General features: G+C 41.4%; 2 protein-coding genes and 1 long non-coding RNA gene across 9 annotated transcripts in view; 2 read left to right on the top strand and 1 right to left on the bottom strand.

The window, feature by feature from the left end:
* Positions 1-16834, bottom strand: part of LOC126161461 (proline-rich protein 2-like) — a 403478-nt gene extending 386644 nt beyond the window's left edge. For 3 of the 7 annotated variants that reach the window (XM_049917301.1, XM_049917291.1, XM_049917289.1), the window contains exon 1: positions 16681-16744. In XM_049917301.1, the coding sequence (XP_049773258.1) occupies positions 16681-16719 (39 nt within the window). In that variant the 5' untranslated portion in view covers positions 16720-16744. Of the gene's footprint in view, positions 1-13869; positions 14288-16680 lie in introns of those variants that run through there. The other 4 variants (XM_049917303.1, XM_049917295.1, XM_049917299.1 and 1 more) reach the window with 4 other exon arrangements.
* LOC126161467 (proline-rich protein 2-like) lies at positions 844-4000 on the top strand. The gene is made up of 2 exons (XM_049917318.1): positions 844-987; positions 3583-4000. The coding sequence occupies exons 1-2, from the start codon at positions 949-951 to the stop codon at positions 3841-3843; spliced, it is 300 nt and encodes a 99-aa protein (XP_049773275.1). The 5' UTR covers positions 844-948; the 3' UTR covers positions 3844-4000.
* Positions 11461-14095, top strand: LOC126161473 (uncharacterized). Its single transcript, XR_007534920.1, has 2 exons — positions 11461-11984; positions 13656-14095. It is a non-coding gene; the product is annotated as an uncharacterized LOC126161473 (long non-coding RNA).
* Positions 16835-18257: the final 1423 nt, after the last annotated feature.

Consider the following 18257-nt stretch of genomic DNA (forward strand, 5'->3'; position numbering starts at 1 on the left):
CAGCATTCATCTTTATCGCAACCACGGACGACGTAACTCTATACGGTGGGCCAGGGTTTTTAACCACAGTCGTCGCAGTCCTGAACACCTGCAGAACCGTGCTTGCTTTATGCGTTTCAGGATGTGTATCCTACAAATTGCATTGATGATTTACTTCAAATATAAGCTTCCACAAGGCAGCTACAGGTATATTAGTCATTTAAACGGGTGATACGGCGGTAGCGGACCATACACATACATCATGAAGTCACATATATAAGATAATGTTATACGTCATCCCATCGATGTGACAGATAATCTCCCAATTTACACACTGGAGCTAGCTTGAACTTTGAGAATCAGCAGGTCGATGAAGGAGTGTGCGGCGAAAGACGACATGGTTGGTTGGTTGGGTTTTGTTAAGGGGACCAAACTGCAAGGTCATCGCTCCCGTCGGATTACGGAAGGATGGGGAAAGAAGTCGGCCGTGCCCTTTGAAAGGAACCATCCCGGCATTTCCCTGAGGGGATTTAGGGAAATCACGGAAAACCTAAATCAAGATGACCAGGCGCGGGAGCGTACCGTCGTCCTCCCGAATGCCAGGCCAGTGTGCTAAACACTACGCCACCTCACTCGGTAAGGACGACTTATCTCTTGTTCTGTCAGGGCACAACAAGTTTCATGTACGAGTACTCTCGTCATGACTTGTTGGTTCTTTATTTCTTTGAGGCAGACATCTAGGAACAAGCGGATGTCGATGAAAAACTGAGTGACAGTAAGATATTCAGTTCGTCGCAGCTGTGCTCTGTAACCTTGTAATACAACCAGATACTCCACTGTCACATTTAGACTGCAGTCTCTGCTCGTCCCTTTGTTGAAGAGTCACGGAATCACGAGTACTCCACATCACGCAGTGGCGAGCCTTATAAAAGCTCTGCAGCCCATGTTCACCTCAGCACTTCCATCACCATGAGGGCGACAGTGGCAGCTCTTCTCCTGTGTCTTGTGGTGAGTAATAAGGACTGAGACTTTATCTAAATTTGTGCTCAACGTATCTTTACTGTTACTTATTTCTATAATAACTTGCAAACTCTGTATGCTTGAAAATGTACCTACAACATGGTATTCTCGAATGTAAGGCTGGAAAATTATTTCCAACATTTTGGGATCTGTAAGCGACTTCAAATTAGTTCTACACGCAAAAGTTAAGAGAGTGTACGACACTGTTAAAAATTTCTCAACTACGTGTGACTCGTTATAAGCTACACATACATAATTTCAGTAAATAATCAGCATCTTTCTTCTTATTGGACAAATGTTTGAGAGGGTGACAGTTGCAATCACTGTCTGACCATTCACATGCGATTAAAGGGGATTTCCTAAATCGTACGACATCAATCCAAAAAGATTCGACAGTAAATTAATACAAAGTACAGAAAAATTAAGATGTTGATTTCAACGCTCTAGGTGTTCTACATCCCCTCCCCTGTCCCACCTGATTACAAGGCATAGAACATTCATACGCCTACGAGAAACTGTCAGTGAAATCTGTCTTTGACACGTTGTTCAACTGGTGTCTCCCATTGATTTGAATGTCAGTTATGTGGTCAAATCGCTAAAACTTCATATGAACTTCTGAATTTTGTCATTTTGCGATAGCTTCGATTTCATAACACCACATCTAATCACCCGTGATGACTTGTTCTAGAAAAGAATTGTCCACGTGTTTGATTTCAAGCTAGTCACGGCATGTGCCCAGGCATAGTTGCTTTCGTTCAAGAGACAACCCGAATGGGACAAACCTTGTACAGACTTTGCTTCTCTTCAAGACATTCTGAAGAATGCCTTAAACACTTAGAGACTTTACTCCATTGCGATTTCTGAGGCAACAGTGATTACACCGCATGGTCGCAAGTCGACGTTACGGGGAAACCGCAACAACATAATTAATATAGAGTAAAGAAATTTCGGGAATAGATTTAACTACGTATCATATTTAAATAATTTTCATTGCATGACGACAGGTCAGTGTAAGTGCGAGATAAGGTATCGCAAATATGAAATGTTGGTACATTAATAACCGGCGTAACCGTCAGACTGTTGAATGGCAGCACACAAAGGCGAATGCATTGTTTTGCACAAGTGCGGATGTCAGTTTTTGGGATGGCGCTTCACGCCTGTTGCACTTGGTCGGTGAACACGTGGACGACCGGCCGAAGTGGCCGTGCGGTTAAAGGCGCTGCAGTCTGGAACCGCAAGACCGCTACGGTCGCAGGTTCGAATCCTGCCTCGGGCATGGATGTTTGTGATGTCCTTAGGTTAGTTAGGTTTAACTAGTTCTAAGTTCTAGGGGACTAATGACCTCAGAAGTTGAGTCCCATAGTGCTCAGAACCATTTGAACCATTTTTTTGAACACGTGGACGGTTAATGCTGTTTGTGGACTACGATGGAGTTGTCAGCCGATGACGTCCCATACGTTCTCGACCAGAGACAGATCTCGCGATCGAGAAGGCTAAGGCACATGTGGACACTGTAGAGCACGTTGGCTTACAACAGCAGTATGTGGACGAGCATTGTCCTTTTGGTAAACGCTGTTCATCAATGACAGCACTGCAGGTCGAATCACCAAACTTATGTGCATACTTCCAGTCAGAGTGCGTGGGATGATCACGAGACTGCTGGTGCTGCCATACAGAGTGGCAGTCCACACCAGACCATAGTTCCAGTCGTAGGTCCAGTGTGTCTAGCACGCCAATTGATAGGTTGCAGGCCCTCGCATTGCCTCCAGGTAACCAACACACAGCCATCACTGGCACTGAAGCGAAATCACCTTTCATCAGAGATCACAACAGACTTTTGCCCTGCCCCCTTGCGGGCTCTCGCTTGACAACACTGACGTCGCAAATGGCGGTTGTTTAGGGTCAGTCAAGTGGACGCCACAGACCGTCTGCCACAGACCCGTCCTTGAATTAACCAATTGATAACAGTTCGTTCTATCATTGTGGTGCCAACTGCTGCTCAGATTGCTGCTGCAGATGCAGTACGATGTGCCTGAGCCAGACACCGTGCATGATGCTCTTCCCCCTCGGTAGTACCACATGGCTCTTCGGATCCCAATTTATTGCTACTGGATATTCTAGTGACCATCGCTGCCAGCAATCATTTGCAGTGGCCACATTCCTGCCAAGTCTTTCTGCAATGTCATGTAAGCAACATCCAGCTTCTCGAAACCCTTTTATACGACCTTGTTCAAACTCAGTGATGTGTTTCTGGCGAAACACAAACAACGGCTTGGTACTAACTTCAGTTGGCATCAGTGCATACATTTAGTTATGCTTACTTGAAGTAATCATCAATAACTGTTCAACACATTAATTCATTCAGATTTTGCAATTGAACAATGAGACCGGTTTCTAATGTGTGTCAGTGTAGAAATACGCTTCTGAAGTTACAGTCCGAATAGTCACACATCATAATTTCTGCGATTTATTGTCTTTGTTTCAAAACTACATTAGCGGAATCTTAATCTCCATTCAGATGGAATACCACTTAATTTCCATCTACATATATGATGTAGTTCACAATATGACATTCAAATACAGGTATCAGCATGCCGCAGCCAAGAGACTCCACCTGGCCCTCCTGGACCAACTGAAGGGCCACAACCAACTGGTCCACCAGGCCCACCAACCGGAGGTCCTGATCCAACAGGTCAACCTACTGGAGGTCCTGAACCAACTGGACCACCAGGCCCACCAACTGGAGGTCCTGAACCAACTGGAGAACCCCAACCAACTGGAGGGCCACAACCAACTGGAGGGCCTGAACCAACTGGACAACCAGGGCCGCTTCCCCTGTTTTAGAATGGTGTTTTCTATTGGTGAAAGATTAGCGCATCTGGGAACGTTAAAGGATTTCAGTTTTTACCTTTGTAGTTGACTTTAACCGAATTAATTGATGGAAGTGTTCTTATGATTCATAAAAACCAATTCTGATTAAACTAGCAATGAAAAAGCTCCATTAATGTTTTATTTACTGTGTACTGTAAAAGCAACCAGTTCTCCAAAAATATGGTACCAATATTTAAAAATTATTACAGGTGTTACTATCGGTTCATACCTCATCAAATTCTTTACCACTTGATTAGCAGTTCCTAATGATGCTGTACGTTGCCGTGTTTCGGACTATGTGCACTTCCTGAATTGATATGTGCAAGTATCATACCTTCAGAAAACACTCTTGTCATCTATAGAGAGCCCTGTGAACGATTACTGACACATAACTTTTGAACGAACAGGCTTTGATGCTCTGTAATACAACTTGCAATCTAAGATGGTTTCCTTGAAGCCTATTTACTCCTCCTTCAGTTATATATTTTTTACCTCTTTTTATGTATGGATATTAGCAAAAATTAGTTTGATAGTGTGATTCTTAAATTTAATGATGCTTGTGTTATTTGATTAATAAGTTGCCTTCTACAACAGTATTTATCTGGGATCTGGACTTTATATTTCGTAGATAACAGCATCTAGAACGAATATTAACCGCAACTCAGCGTAACACCAGCAGTAGCAATGGCAGAAGGGAAGGGTACGTACCCCTTTGAGACTGTTCCTGCTGCCAGTTAGAGGGAACCTGTCGCTATTGGGAAATTAAGCTTCCTTCATGAAGATATGAATATTAATCATTATGAGTAGATGATGCCCTCAGTATTGTTTTAGTATAACGTCACCAATAAAAATAGAAGTCACTAAACTTAATCAGACCGATATGACCATACCCTGCAGTCTGAAGCAGAATGGCTATGTGAATGCCACTACATTCAGTGTAAAAGATTAAATAGGAAAGAAAACAGACTGAGAGTCATTAAGGAAATAACTAGTGGATGCATCTTCTTTATAGCGGAAATATTCTTGAAGGTTCTCTCAGCAATATGTGCTCTGAGTAATACACATCCATCCATATCAAATCGGGTAGACTGAAAAATTATTGAAAGTATAAAGAAGAAATATGTAATTGGTAACTAAACTGCAGTAAGAAATTCTCAAACCATAACTTTTCTAACAATTCAAGGTTGGCTTTCCAAAACTTTCTGAACTAGGTTTTCGAAATGCATGTGGGATTGTACTGGTGCCCATTTATATGTAGGGGCAAGATATTAGCACTAGATAAGCTTAATGCATGTCCACATATTTAAAGGTTCATTTTTTCTCGCACAGCATACTTTAATGTAACAAGAATGGGACCACGGTTAAGAACAAACAATACGCTATTATACTGCACTCTTTGAGGAGACCCAAACACTGCTATCCCAGCCATGGTATATTAATGGAACGTATTCTATTGTGCTGCATGTCCTGTAAAGATAATGTTGTATAGAGAGATGATGAGTTTGTTGGACGCCTGTTCCCAAAAGAAATTCAAAGCAATGGTAATTATTCTTCAGATCATACTTTTGCCAAACTAGAAAAATTAAAAAATGATAAAATGTGCAGATTGATAGGCAGCAAAAATACGGCAAATTGTAGGTCATTATCGCTAGTAGTTGACAGGAAAATGTTCGTTATACAGCGAAAGAGTATATTTGTGGGAAATGATGTTTCAAATTTTAACAACAGTTCATAAATTCTTTAAGCAGGTTCCGTGCTTTGTCTATCTTGCTTGTGCAAATATTTGTCTTATTGTTTATGAATGACATGTTACTGAATACGTGATTTCTAGAGAACAACACACCTAATAATATTCGCTTTGGTGCATATGGCAGTAGAATGGTATACTCCATGGCGTATAATGTGCTCTGCCTACAAACCTTGAACAGTTATATGGATTATGTTTAAACGATCCAGACACTTGGTTGACATACAATAGGTACCAACGACCAAAGCGTGTATATGCGCGTAATTACCTACCAAATATTGTCATGGGCATTATAAAGTAAATTTTCAGAGACTGGTCCGACTCTGAGTTACTAAATAAGTGTCTCCATGGGATTACACGGAATGAAATTGAGAGAGTGAGCAATGTAATGTGGACAAGATTTCTGGTCCTCATACGCTTGAAACTTTTTTACAGAGAACGTCGTAGTTGATGTTATCTTATACCACATTAGCTCTAGGAGCGTTGTCCACATTTATACAAAAAACTGTAGTTATTTTGTTACTGATTACTTCCATGTAGGCTTGATGTACATACAAAAGCAATTTTCAGGCATGTCATAAGTGCTGTGTACTAAAGATACAATACAAAGGCAACAACAAAGGTATTATGTTAGTCTTGGGACACGCCATCTCAAACTGTCCCACGTGCGCCAACTGTAGGAAGATGTAACACAGATGGTTGGTTATATATTTCCAGCTAATGTTTTATGAGAAGCCTGTGTAAATACACTTTTTTGAATATAAGTTTAAAACGCCTTACTTAGAATTAAGCTAAACACAAAGTATTTATATTATTTTGAAAAGAAAGTCTCTTCTATTTCATTTCACAAGACGCACATAAACTACATATTCATTAATACCTAGGTCCAGAGCCCTTTAATGACGGCGACTTCGAAGATGTTATCGCAACTCTGGAGCAATAAGTGAAAGGCATCAATAAACACACTGTTTATTACAGCGCTAGTCGAAGGCTGCACATGCTCCATTATTACTACAAACTACATACAGCACTCGTCATATGTTACTTACGGAAGAACACTGTATTCATTCACAATACGTGTTTCATTCGACGCATTAACGATGGAAAAATCACTACATGTATCAACGAGATCCGCGGCAGCCTAATGACGGAAACAACACTTTCCGATTGACTTCTACAAGGCTAGTGCTGGACACCTTCACTCTTCCAGGTTCACAACTATGATATGACGAAGAGGCAACCGGGACAACATAACTCTCCACGTGAGCGTTGTGTCCCGTGCCTCGCTGTAAACAAGCGTCGCGCGGTTGGCTATTTGTGATCCCTCGTGAAGAATTCGCAGCACTCTTACTCGGAGTTGCTTTCATGTGACAAGGCTTAGAATTTTAATACTTTAATAACTCACGGCGTTTGGGAAATTAGTCTGCCTGTCTTATTATTATCATTCCTTATTAACCCCCCTATCCCTATCAATTGAAATAGGGAAAAATACAAACGAAAAGAATAACATCGGCTAGGTTTCTTTGAGATTCGAAACCGGGTTCTCCGATTCCCAGCCACTTACTTCGGCCGTTGCGCTATCGGTGCTGGCGGCGAAAACTGTTTACCATGTAATTACAGAAGCGGCAGTTGTAAAAGTTTCTTACCTCGATTTCTGGAAATGTATGCGTTTGCGGACCCCATACCTGATGAGGAAAAATGCTCTATTTACAATTATCTATCGATCCCTCCAATTTCGAGTCGATTGCTCGTCACACTCCTTAGGGGTGATTTTCTCAAAAACGCGGGGGTGTTGACCCAAAATACCTTAGATTCCTTCGTTTTTGGTTGTACACAAGCGACCTGCCAAATTTGAGCCGAATCGGTTGGCCGTGTCTGAGGCCTTCCCCTTGTTAGACGCAAAGCTGAATTGCTAGTCGATCTAAATTAGTCACAATTAATAATAAATAGAGATCTATAAGGCGTACGTTAACGGAGATCGTGGTTATATGACGCATACCTTAAGATTTAGGGCCGGCCTCTGTGGCCGAACTGTTCTAGGCGCTTCACTCTGGAACCGCGCGGCCGTGACGGTCGTAGGTTCAAATCCAGCCTAGGGTGTGGATGTGTGTGATGTCCGTAGGTTAGTTAGGTTTAAGTAGTTCTAAGTTCTAGGGGACTGGTGACCTCAGATGTTAAGTCCTATAGTGCTCAGAGCTCAGAGCCATTTGAACCATTTTAAGTTTTAGGAATCGCGAGCTATGTTACATAGATGGATTCACATTCTTGAGAAGATAACGTGTCGATGCTCTTATGAAAGGTAGCCTATGAAAGGGATAAAATAGTAACAAAGATACTAGACTCGTATTAAGAGGACAAAAGTTAAAATGACCCTCTGCCCGTCAAGATATAGGTTTCTGTGGATCCCTGACACTCTCAAGGCAAATGGTGTGAGACTGATTGTCAATACGATTCGTCCAATTCCCTTCCTCATAGCTATGTTAGTAGTGACCCCGTCGTTGACAGGAAAATAAAACTCAGTTTTCATTTTCTCTCTTACTATGTTTGACTGGACAGAAAAAATTTCTTTCTCGGAAGACATTATTGGGAGAAAACATTTCTCGATATATCCGCTATCGATAATTGTTTCCTGATTTCTCACAGTTATATATCCCACCTAACCACAGGGGAGACAGAGTATCTGATCAAAAGCATTCGGACAGCCTTACGTAACACAGGAATGACCAATAGATGTAACGATAGGTGGACGTGTAACCATATATGAAGGCAGGGAGTATAGTAGTGTCAACAGGAAAGCAGTAACAGCAGAATGGGTCGGTCGGGAGAGCTCAGTCACTTCAAATTTGGACCAGGCATCAGATGTCACCTGAGTAACCAATCCCCCAGTAACATTTAAACCCAAATAAAGCGCACTAATTTTGACGTGATGTTGAAGTGGAAACGCGAAGGAACAGCCACAGGTAAACTGACACCAGGCAGGACTCCGAGCATTGCAAAAGTGCCTGAAAATGGGGTGAGGATACACTCGTGAGTTCAAAAGCGCTACCAGAAGTTCAGCAAGTGCAGTGACTGCCAGTAGGGAATGCAAAAGAATGGGATGCAATGGTGGTGCAGCACCTCGTAACCCACACATTTGAGGTGCAATACAGAGCGACTCTGCTGGATAGTGGATGACCGGAAACAGGTGGTCTGGAACGATGAATCATGCTACACTATGTGACTATATTGTAACGTCCCCTTAGAAAACTCATAAATTACTGTGCTGGTAAACTTCTACGTGATTTGATTTTCAAACAGCTGAGCAAAACTGAACCTTTTGAACAGACAGTTTTCTCGTTACTTATTCTGATCATCAGTAAACTGACACACAATATTTTAGCGCAACGCAATCTGACTTTCAATAATACCTACAAAAGAATGGCTTTGACTAACAATAACCTTTACCTTTCATGAATCACTTTTAACACAAATCTTCGTTACTCGAACTACTGCAATACAGCGAGCGCCAATACTGCCAGTTAAATAAAAGATGCTAACTATTGAAGGCACTAACTACTGATACGCATAGTTAGCACATGAAAGATTTTGATAGAGAACAAACAATGCATTTACCGTAATAGTGTTGAGGGGGCATAATATATATATATATATATATATCAGTTCATGACATCCAGTCTTACAAATTTCCTTTTTCTGATGGACGCACGGCCAGATCGACCGCTCTCAAATCTCTGGCATCTCTCTCCCTACATCCACCACTGCTGGCGGCTCACCTCCAACTGCACAACGCTACGTGCTGTTCACATCCTACAGCCCGACAGTACCGAAAGGGCCTTCTTACAATATGATGGAAGATTTGGATTTGGCGGAAGGCTGGATGAGGTTACATGCCATCATGTGTCAACAGTGAATCACAGAGGAGATGGTGTTACAGTGTGGTCGCATTTTTTGTGGTTGTACTTCTGGTACCCATATTACGCTTAGGAAAGGTTGAATGTGGCATCATATGGACACATTTTAAATCATGGTTTACTGTGTACAGTAGAGATTCAGTTTGGAGACGATGGTCCCACTTAAAAGACATCTTTATTCCTGAAATGGACTGGCGTGCAAAGACTTACGACCTGAACCTAATGGAACAGAGTCAGAACGTCGAGACCGCCCTAGCCACCAGCATCCAGCGTCACTATTTTCACTGGTATCGGCTCTTGAGGATGAACGATCTGCCATTCCTCACCAGAAATTCAGATACCTCAACGAAAGTGGAGTTCAAGACGTCAAGAAGGCAAAACCCTGCATATTAATGTGCACTGATAAATGTCCAGATATTTTTGATTGGATAGTGTATATTTAGTAGGGAAAGATATAGTGCATTTGCCTCTTCATACACTCGCTCTTCGATACACTATTATCTGTGTTTTCGCCATCAATGCTCGACATCAACTCAATAGCCTCGCACAGTTGGCGGGAGGCAGCACTAGCAGTTAAGGATATATAAGGCGTGTCAGGGGGACGAGGATAACAGTGAATCCGCGTTGTCGTTATGCGTTAGCAGAGCTATTTATTTAGGCAAACCAAAGACTACGTTTTACTGACCTGTAACAGTTCTACTAAAGAGATGGCCTTCACTGTGCTTGTTCGTCATCTGCTGAACTATTTTTGTTCTGTATGGGATCCTTACCAGACAGATATACTCGAAGAAGAGCATCTTACTGCTATCGGAAAACAGGCAAAATACTGTCATGGATATGATAAAATAGTTTAGTGGTCATTAAGACAAAAGGGTTTTTTGTTGCAGTGAGATCTTATAACGAAATTACAATGACCAGTTTTCTCCTCTGAATGTGAAAACTTTTTATTATCGTCAACATACTTAGGGAGAAATCATCATCATGATAGAATAACACAAATCTGAGCTCGTACAGAAGGATGTGTGTATTCTTTTCCCCCCACATGCTGTTAAACATTGGAACGGTAGAGAAATATTCTGAAGGTACTTCGAAGCATCCTTTACCACGCACTTAAGCGTGAATTACAGAGTAGTTACGTAGATGTAGATGTTTTCTAAATCTATAATACTACAAACGTGTATTTGCTTTCCATAGACTGTCTGCTGAGATTTTATAAGAACGAAAATATTTAGTTGTGTTCTAATTTTTATGACTCAGTACGTTGACAGAGCTTTTCCTGGTGTCTCACCCTTCCTTTCCCTGCGTAACGAAAGATAACGTCTGTGATGAGATGCTCGTCCACTGCTGCTGAGATGAACGTTTTTTTTATTTTTTTTAAACTTGTCCAAACTTAATAATCTATTTCAATGTCTGAAAACATTTTCTCACTGATGTGCCACGATCAGTTATTTCCTGACAGTCCGAGCAATCTCTTTTCTCTTTCCTTGGACCTCATAAAAGCTCCGGACTTTTCAGTGTGAGGTCAGATTTTGTACGAAACATCTGATACACAAGATTTGGCTGTATTATTGTAGCTTACTACTGACTACGTACTCCGAGCACATATCCCAAAGTAAAATGTTGTATAATTTTGATTGTGTATAAATTAATAGGTTATGGGTTCATATGCTGGTTTGTGTAGCATTTGTGTGCTACAAACTAATGACATTTTCCCGATCATATTATGATTTATTGATGCCTTTCACTTATTGCTCCAGAGTTGCGATAACATCTCCGAAGTCGCCGTCATTAAAGGGCTCTGGACCTAGGTATTAATGACTATGTAGTTTTTGTGCGTCTTGCGAAATGAAATAGAAGAGACTTTCTTTTTAAATAATAATATACGTACTTTGTGTTTAGCTTAATTTTAAGTAAGGCGTTTTAAACTTACATTTAAAAAAGTGTATTTACACAGGCTTCTCATAAAACATTAGCTGGAAATATATAACCAACCATATGTGTTACATGTTCCCACAGTTGGCGCACGTGGGACAGTTTGAGATGGCGTGTCTCAAGACTAACATAATACCTTTGTTGTTGCCTTTGTATTGTATCTTTAGTACACAGCACATATGACATGCCTGAAAATTGCTTTTGTATGTACATCAAGCCTACATGGAAGTAATCAGTAACAAAATAACTACAGTTTTTTTGTATAAATGTGGACAACGCTCCTAGCTCTAATGTGGTATAAGATAACATCAATTACGACGTTCACTGTAAAAAAGTTTCAAGCATATGAGGACCAGAAATCTTGTCCAAATTACGTTGTTCACTCTCTCAATTTGATTCCGTGTAATCCCATGGAGACACTTATTTAGTAACTCAGAGTCAGACCAATCTCTGAAAATTTACTTTATAATGCCCATGACAATATTTGGTAGGTAATTACGCGCATATACACGCTTTGGTCGTTGGTACCTATTGTAGATCAACCAAGTGTCTGGACCGTTTAAACATAATCCATATAACTGTTAAAGGTTTGTAGGCAGAGCACATTATACGCCATGGAGTATACCATTCTACTGCCATATGCACCAAAGCGAATATTATTAGGTGTGTTGTTCTCTAGAAATCACGTATTCAGTAACATGTCATTCATAAACAATAAGAGAAGGAGGAGTGATGCGAGGAAAAATAAATATTTGCACAAGCAAGATAGACAAAGCACGGAACCTGCTTAAAGAATTCATGAACTGTTGTTAAAATTTCAAACATCAATTCTCACAAATACTCTTTCGCTATATAACGAACATTTTCCTGTCAACTACTAGCGATAATGACCTACAATTTGCCGTATTTTTGCTGCCTATCAATTTGCACATTTTATCATTTTTTAATTTTTCTAGTTTGGCAAAAGTATGATCTGAAGTATAATTACCATTGCTTTGAATTTATTTTGGGAACAGGCGTCCAACAAACTCATCATCTCTCTATACAACATTATCTTTACAGGACATGCAGCACAATAGAATACGTTCCATTAATATACCATGGCTGGGATAGCAGTGTTTGGGTCTCCTCAAAGAGTGCAGTATAATAACTTATTGTTTGTTCTTAACCGTGGTCCCATTCTTGTTACATTAAAGTATGCTGTGCGAGAAAAAATGAGCCTTTAAATATGTGGACATGCATTAAGCTTATCTAGTGCTAATATCTTGCCCCTACATATAAATGGGCACCAGTACATTCCCACATGCATTTCGAAAACCTAGTTCGGAAAGTTTTGGAAAGCCAAACTTGAATTGTTAGAAAAGTTATGGTTTGAGAATTTCTTACTGCAGTTTAGTTACCAATTACATATTTCTTCTTTAGACTTTCAATAATTTTTCAGTCTACCCGATTTGATATGGATGGATGTGTATTACTCAGAGCACATATTGCTGAGAGAACCTTCAAGAATATTTCCGCTATAAAGAAGATGCATCCACTAGTTATTTCCTTAATGACTCTCAGTCTGTTTTCTTTCCTATTTAATCTTTTACACTGAATGTAGTGGCATTCACATAGCCATTCTGCTTCAGACTGAAGGGAATGGTCATATCGGTCTGATTAAGTTTAGTGACTTCTATTTTTATTGGTGACGTTATACTAAAACAATACTGAGGACATCATCTACTCATAATGATTAATATTCATATCTTCATGAAGGAAGCTTTATTTCCCAATAGCGACAGGTTCCCTCTAACTGGCAGCAGGAACAGTCTAAAAGGGGTACGTACCCATCCCTTCTGCCATTGCTACTGCTGGTGTTACGCTGAGTTGCGGTTAATATTCGTTCTAGATGCTGTTATCTACGAAATATAAAGTCCAGATCCCAGATAAATGCTGTTGTAGAAGGCAACTTACTAATCAAATAACACAAGCACCACTAAGTTTAAGAATCACACTATCAAACTAATTTTTGCTAATATCCATACATAAAAAGAGGTAAAAAATATATAACTGAAGGAGGAGTAAATAGGCTTCAAGGAAACCATCTTAGATTGCAAATTGTATTACAGAGCATCAAAGCCTGTTCGTTCAAAAGTTATGTGTCAGTAATCGTTCACAGGGCTCTCTATAGATGACAAGAGTGTTTTCTGAAGGTATGATACTTGCACATATCAATTCAGGAAGTGCACATAGTCCGAAACACGGACTCCTTCGGCAACGTACAGCATCATTAGGTACTGCTAATCAAGTGGTAAAAAATTTGATGAGGTATGAACCGATAGTAACACCTGTAATAATTTTTAAATATTGGTACCATATTTTTGGAGAACTGGTTGCTTTTACAGTACACAGTAAATAAAACATTAATGGAGATTTTTCATTGCTAGTTTAATCAGAATTGGTTTTTATGAATCATAAGAACACTTCCATCAATTAATTCGGTTAAAGTCAACTACAAAGGTAAAAACAGAAATCCTTTAACGTTCCCAGATGCGCTAATCTTGCACCAATAGAAAACACCATTCTAAAACAGGGGAAGCGGCCCTGGTTGTCCAGTTGGTTCAGGCCCTCCAGTTGGTTGTGGCCCTCCAGTTGGTTGGGGTTCTCCAGTTGGTTCAGGACCTCCAGTTGGTGGGCCTGGTGGTCCAGTTGGTTCAGGACCTCCAGTAGGTTGACCTGTTGGATCAGGACCTCCGGTTGGTGGGCCTGGTGGACCAGTTGGTTGTGGCCCTTCAGTTGGTCCAGGAGGGCCAGGTGGAGTCTCTTGGCTGCGGCATGCTGATACCTGTATTTGAATGTCATATTGTGAACTACATCATATATGTAGATGGAAATTAAGTGGTATTCCATCTGAATGGAGATTAAGATTCCGCTAATGTAGTTTTGAAACAAAGACAATAAATCGCAGAAATTATGATGTGTGACTATTCGGACTGTAACTTCAGAAGCGTATTTTTACACTGACACACATTAGAAACCGGTCTCATTGTTCAATTGCAAAATCTGAATGAATGAATGTGTTCAACAGTTATTGATGATTACTTCAAGTAAGCATAACTAAATGTATGCACTGATGCCAACTGAAGTTAGTACCAAGCCGTTGTTTGTGTTTCGCCAGAAACACATCACTGAGTTTGAACAAGGTCGTATAAAAGGGTTTCGAGAAGCTGGATGTTGCTTACATGACATTGCAGAAAGACTTGGTAGGAATGTGGCCACTGCAAATGATTGCTGGCAGCGATGGTCACTAGAATATCCAGTAGCAATAAATTGGGATCCGAAGAGCCATGTGGTACTACCGAGGGGGAAGAGCATCATGCACGGTGTCTGGCTCAGGCACATCGTACTGCATCTGCAGCAGCAATCTGAGCAGCAGTTGCCACCACAATGATAGAACGAACTGTTATCAATTGGTTAATTCAAGGACGGGTCTGTGGCAGACGGTCTGTGGCGTCCACTTGACTGACCCTAAACAACCGCCATTTGCGACGTCAGTGTTGTCAAGCGAGAGCCCGCAAGGGGGCAGGGCAAAAGTCTGTTGTGATCTCTGATGAAAGGTGATTTCGCCTCAGTGCCAGTGATGGCTGTGTGTTGGTTACCTGGAGGCAATGCGAGGGCCTGCAACCTATCAATTGGCGTGCTAGACACACTGGACCTACGACTGGAACTATGGTCTGGTGTGGACTGCCACTCTGTATGGCAGCACCAGCAGTCTCGTGATCATCCCACGCACTCTGACTGGAAGTATGCACATAAGTTTGGTGATTCGACCTGCAGTGCTGTCATTGATGAACAGCGTTTACCAAAAGGACAATGCTCGTCCACATACTGCTGTTGTAAGCCAACGTTCTCTACAGTGTCCACATGTGCCTTGGCCTTCTCGATCGCCAGATCTGTCTCTGGTCGAGAACGTATGGGACGTCATCGGCTGACAACTCCATCGTAGTCCACCAACAGCATTAACCGTCCACGTATTCACCGACCAAGTGCAACACGCGTGAAGCGCCATCCCAAAAACTGACATCCGCACTTGTGCAACACAATGCATTCGCCTTTGAGTGCTGCCATTCAACAGTCTGACGGTTACGCCGGTTATTAATGTACCAACATTTCATATTTGCGATACCTTATCTCGCACTTACACTGACCTGTCGTCATGCAATGAAAATGATTTAAATATGACACGTAGTTAAATCTATTCCCGAAATTTCTTTACTCTATATTAATTATTTTTTGTTGTTGCGGTTTTCCCGTAACGTCGACTTGCGACCATACGGTGTAATCACTGTTGCCTCAGAAATCGCAATGGAGCAAAGTCTCTGTTTAAGGCATTCTTCAGAATGTCTTGAAGAGAAGTAAAGTCTGTACAAGGTTTCTCCCATTCGGGTTGTCTCTTGAACGAAAGCAACTATGCCTGGGCACATGCCGTGACTAGCTTGAAATGAAACACGTGGACAATTCTTTTCTGGAAGAAATCATCACGTGTGATGAGATTTGCGGTTATGCAATCGAAGCCACTGCAGAATGACAAAGTGCAAAAATTCACGTGAAGTGTTAACGCTTTGACGACATAACCGACTTTCAAACCAATGGGACACATCAGTTGAACAACATGTCAAAGATAGATTTCACTGACAGTTACTCATGGGTGTGTGAATATTCTATGCCTTGTAATCAAGTGGGGGGGGGGGGGGGGGGAGGGGTACGTAGGATACCTTAAGCATTAAAATCACCATCTTAATTTGTCTGTACTTTGTACTAACACATTCTCGAATCTTTTTGGACTGATGTTTTACGATTTAAGAAATTCGCCAGTAATAACGTGTGGATGCTCAGACGCGGATTTCAGTTGTCACCCTCGCAAATATTGATCCAGTAAGAAAGAGGATTATTTACTGATATTATGCGTGTATAGTTTATAAACGATACACACGAAGTTGATGAATTTGGTACCATCTCACAATTCTCTTTATTTCTACGTGTGGAACTAATGTGAAGTCGCTTATAGAACTGATGAAGTTTCAAACACTTTCCAACCCTTAGTTTCCAGAATTGCATGTTACGGATAACTGTGCTACATTTTCAAGCATTCATTGTTTGTAAGTGGATGTAGAAGTAAATACCAGTAAAGATACGTAGAGCACAAATTTCGATAAAGTCCCAGTCATTACTACTCACCACAAGACACAGGAGAAGAGCTGCCACTGTCGCCCTCATGGTGATGGAAGTGCTGAGGTGAACATGGGCTGCAGAGCTTTTATAAGACTCGCCACTGCGTGATGTGGAGTACTCGTGATTCCGTGACTCTTCAACAAAGGGACGAGCAGTGACTGCAGTCCAAATGCGACAGTGGAGGATCTGGTTTTATCACAAGGCCACAGAGCACAGCTGCGACGAACTGAATATCTTACTGTCGCTCAGTTTTTCATCGACACCCGCTTGTTCCTAGATGTCTACCTCAAAGAAATAATGAACCAACAAGTCATGACGAGAGTACTTGTACATGAAACTTTTTGTGCCTTGACAGAACAAGAGATAAGTCGTCCTCACCGAGCGAGGTGGCGCAGTGGCTAGCGCACTGGACTGGCATTAGGGAGGACGACGGTGCAATCCCGTGTCCGACCATCCTGATTTAGGTTTTCCGTGATTTCCCTAAATCTCTTCAGGCAAATTCCGGTATCGTCCCTTTCAAAGGGCACGGCCAACTTCTTTCCCCATCCTTCCGTAATCCGATGGGAGCGATGACCTTGCAGTTTGCTCCCCTTCCCAAATACCAAACAACCAACCAAGTCGTCTTTCTCCGCACACTCCTTCATCGACCTGTTGATTCTCAAAGCTCATCCAAAGTCCTCATTATTTTCCAGTGTGTAAACTGGAAGATTATCTGTCACGTCGAAAAAGAAAGTGGTCATGCGTTATTAGGGGTGACGTACAACATTATCTTACATATGTGACTTCATGAAGTATGTTTATGGTCCGGTACCGTGGTATCAGCCATTTAAATGACTAATATACTTGTAGCTGCCTTGTAAAAGCTTATATTTGAAGTAAATCATGAATGCAATTTGTAGGATAGACATCCTGAAACGCATAAAGCAAGCACGGTTCTGCAGCTGTTCAGGACTGGGAAGAGTGTGGTTAAAAACCCTGGCCAGCCGTATAGAGTTATGTTGTCCGTGGTTGCCATAAAGATGAATGCTGATGTGGTTCCTGTGATAAAAACACGCCACGGTTACTGCCCAGGTTTATCGATTTGAAGCTTGTGGTCTGTCAACACGTTGTCGTGACGTTAACTCCCTATCATTCTTTCCATCTTCAGACTCAGAAGAGAGATTCCTCTGCATATTTTTATGCAGAACTAGCATCAAATTATCACGAATCATCGATATATAATTACTAATCTATATTTCGCAATCACTCCTCGAAAGTTGTCTCCTGGCGCACGGAAAATGGCATAGCCAAGCTCTTTTCACGTAACAGAGTATGAGGAATGTTCTTCTTTTCCTTTCGTTTCGGCCTTTGTGGCACCCCACGTAGCCACGTAGTGAATTGCGTTTTCTACTCCTGCCCATAGATTCTCTTCATCCTTCTCTTCCGCCCTTCTTTCGAGATCGTCAGTATATTTTGTCCGCCCCACTGGTGACTCTCTGTCGTTTTGTTGGCCCTCTCTGTCATCGAACTCTGGTGCGTTGCAAAATACATATGCACTTGCTTCCTCAGTTTCCCAACTTCATCAACAATTTCGAGCAATACTT

The sequence above is a fragment of the Schistocerca cancellata genome, chromosome 2 (assembly GCF_023864275.1).
Source record: "Schistocerca cancellata isolate TAMUIC-IGC-003103 chromosome 2, iqSchCanc2.1, whole genome shotgun sequence".
NCBI lineage: Eukaryota > Metazoa > Arthropoda > Insecta > Orthoptera > Acrididae > Schistocerca > Schistocerca cancellata.

Bases quoted from the DNA above. Each gene is read 5' to 3' on its own strand.
- LOC126161467 (XM_049917318.1), top strand. From the start codon at position 949: ATGAGGGCGACAGTGGCAGCTCTTCTCCTGTGTCTTGTG. The intron at 988-3,582 runs GTGAGTAATAAG...ATTCAAATACAG, and splicing joins CTCTTCTCCTGTGTCTTGTG to GTATCAGCATGCCGCAGCCA.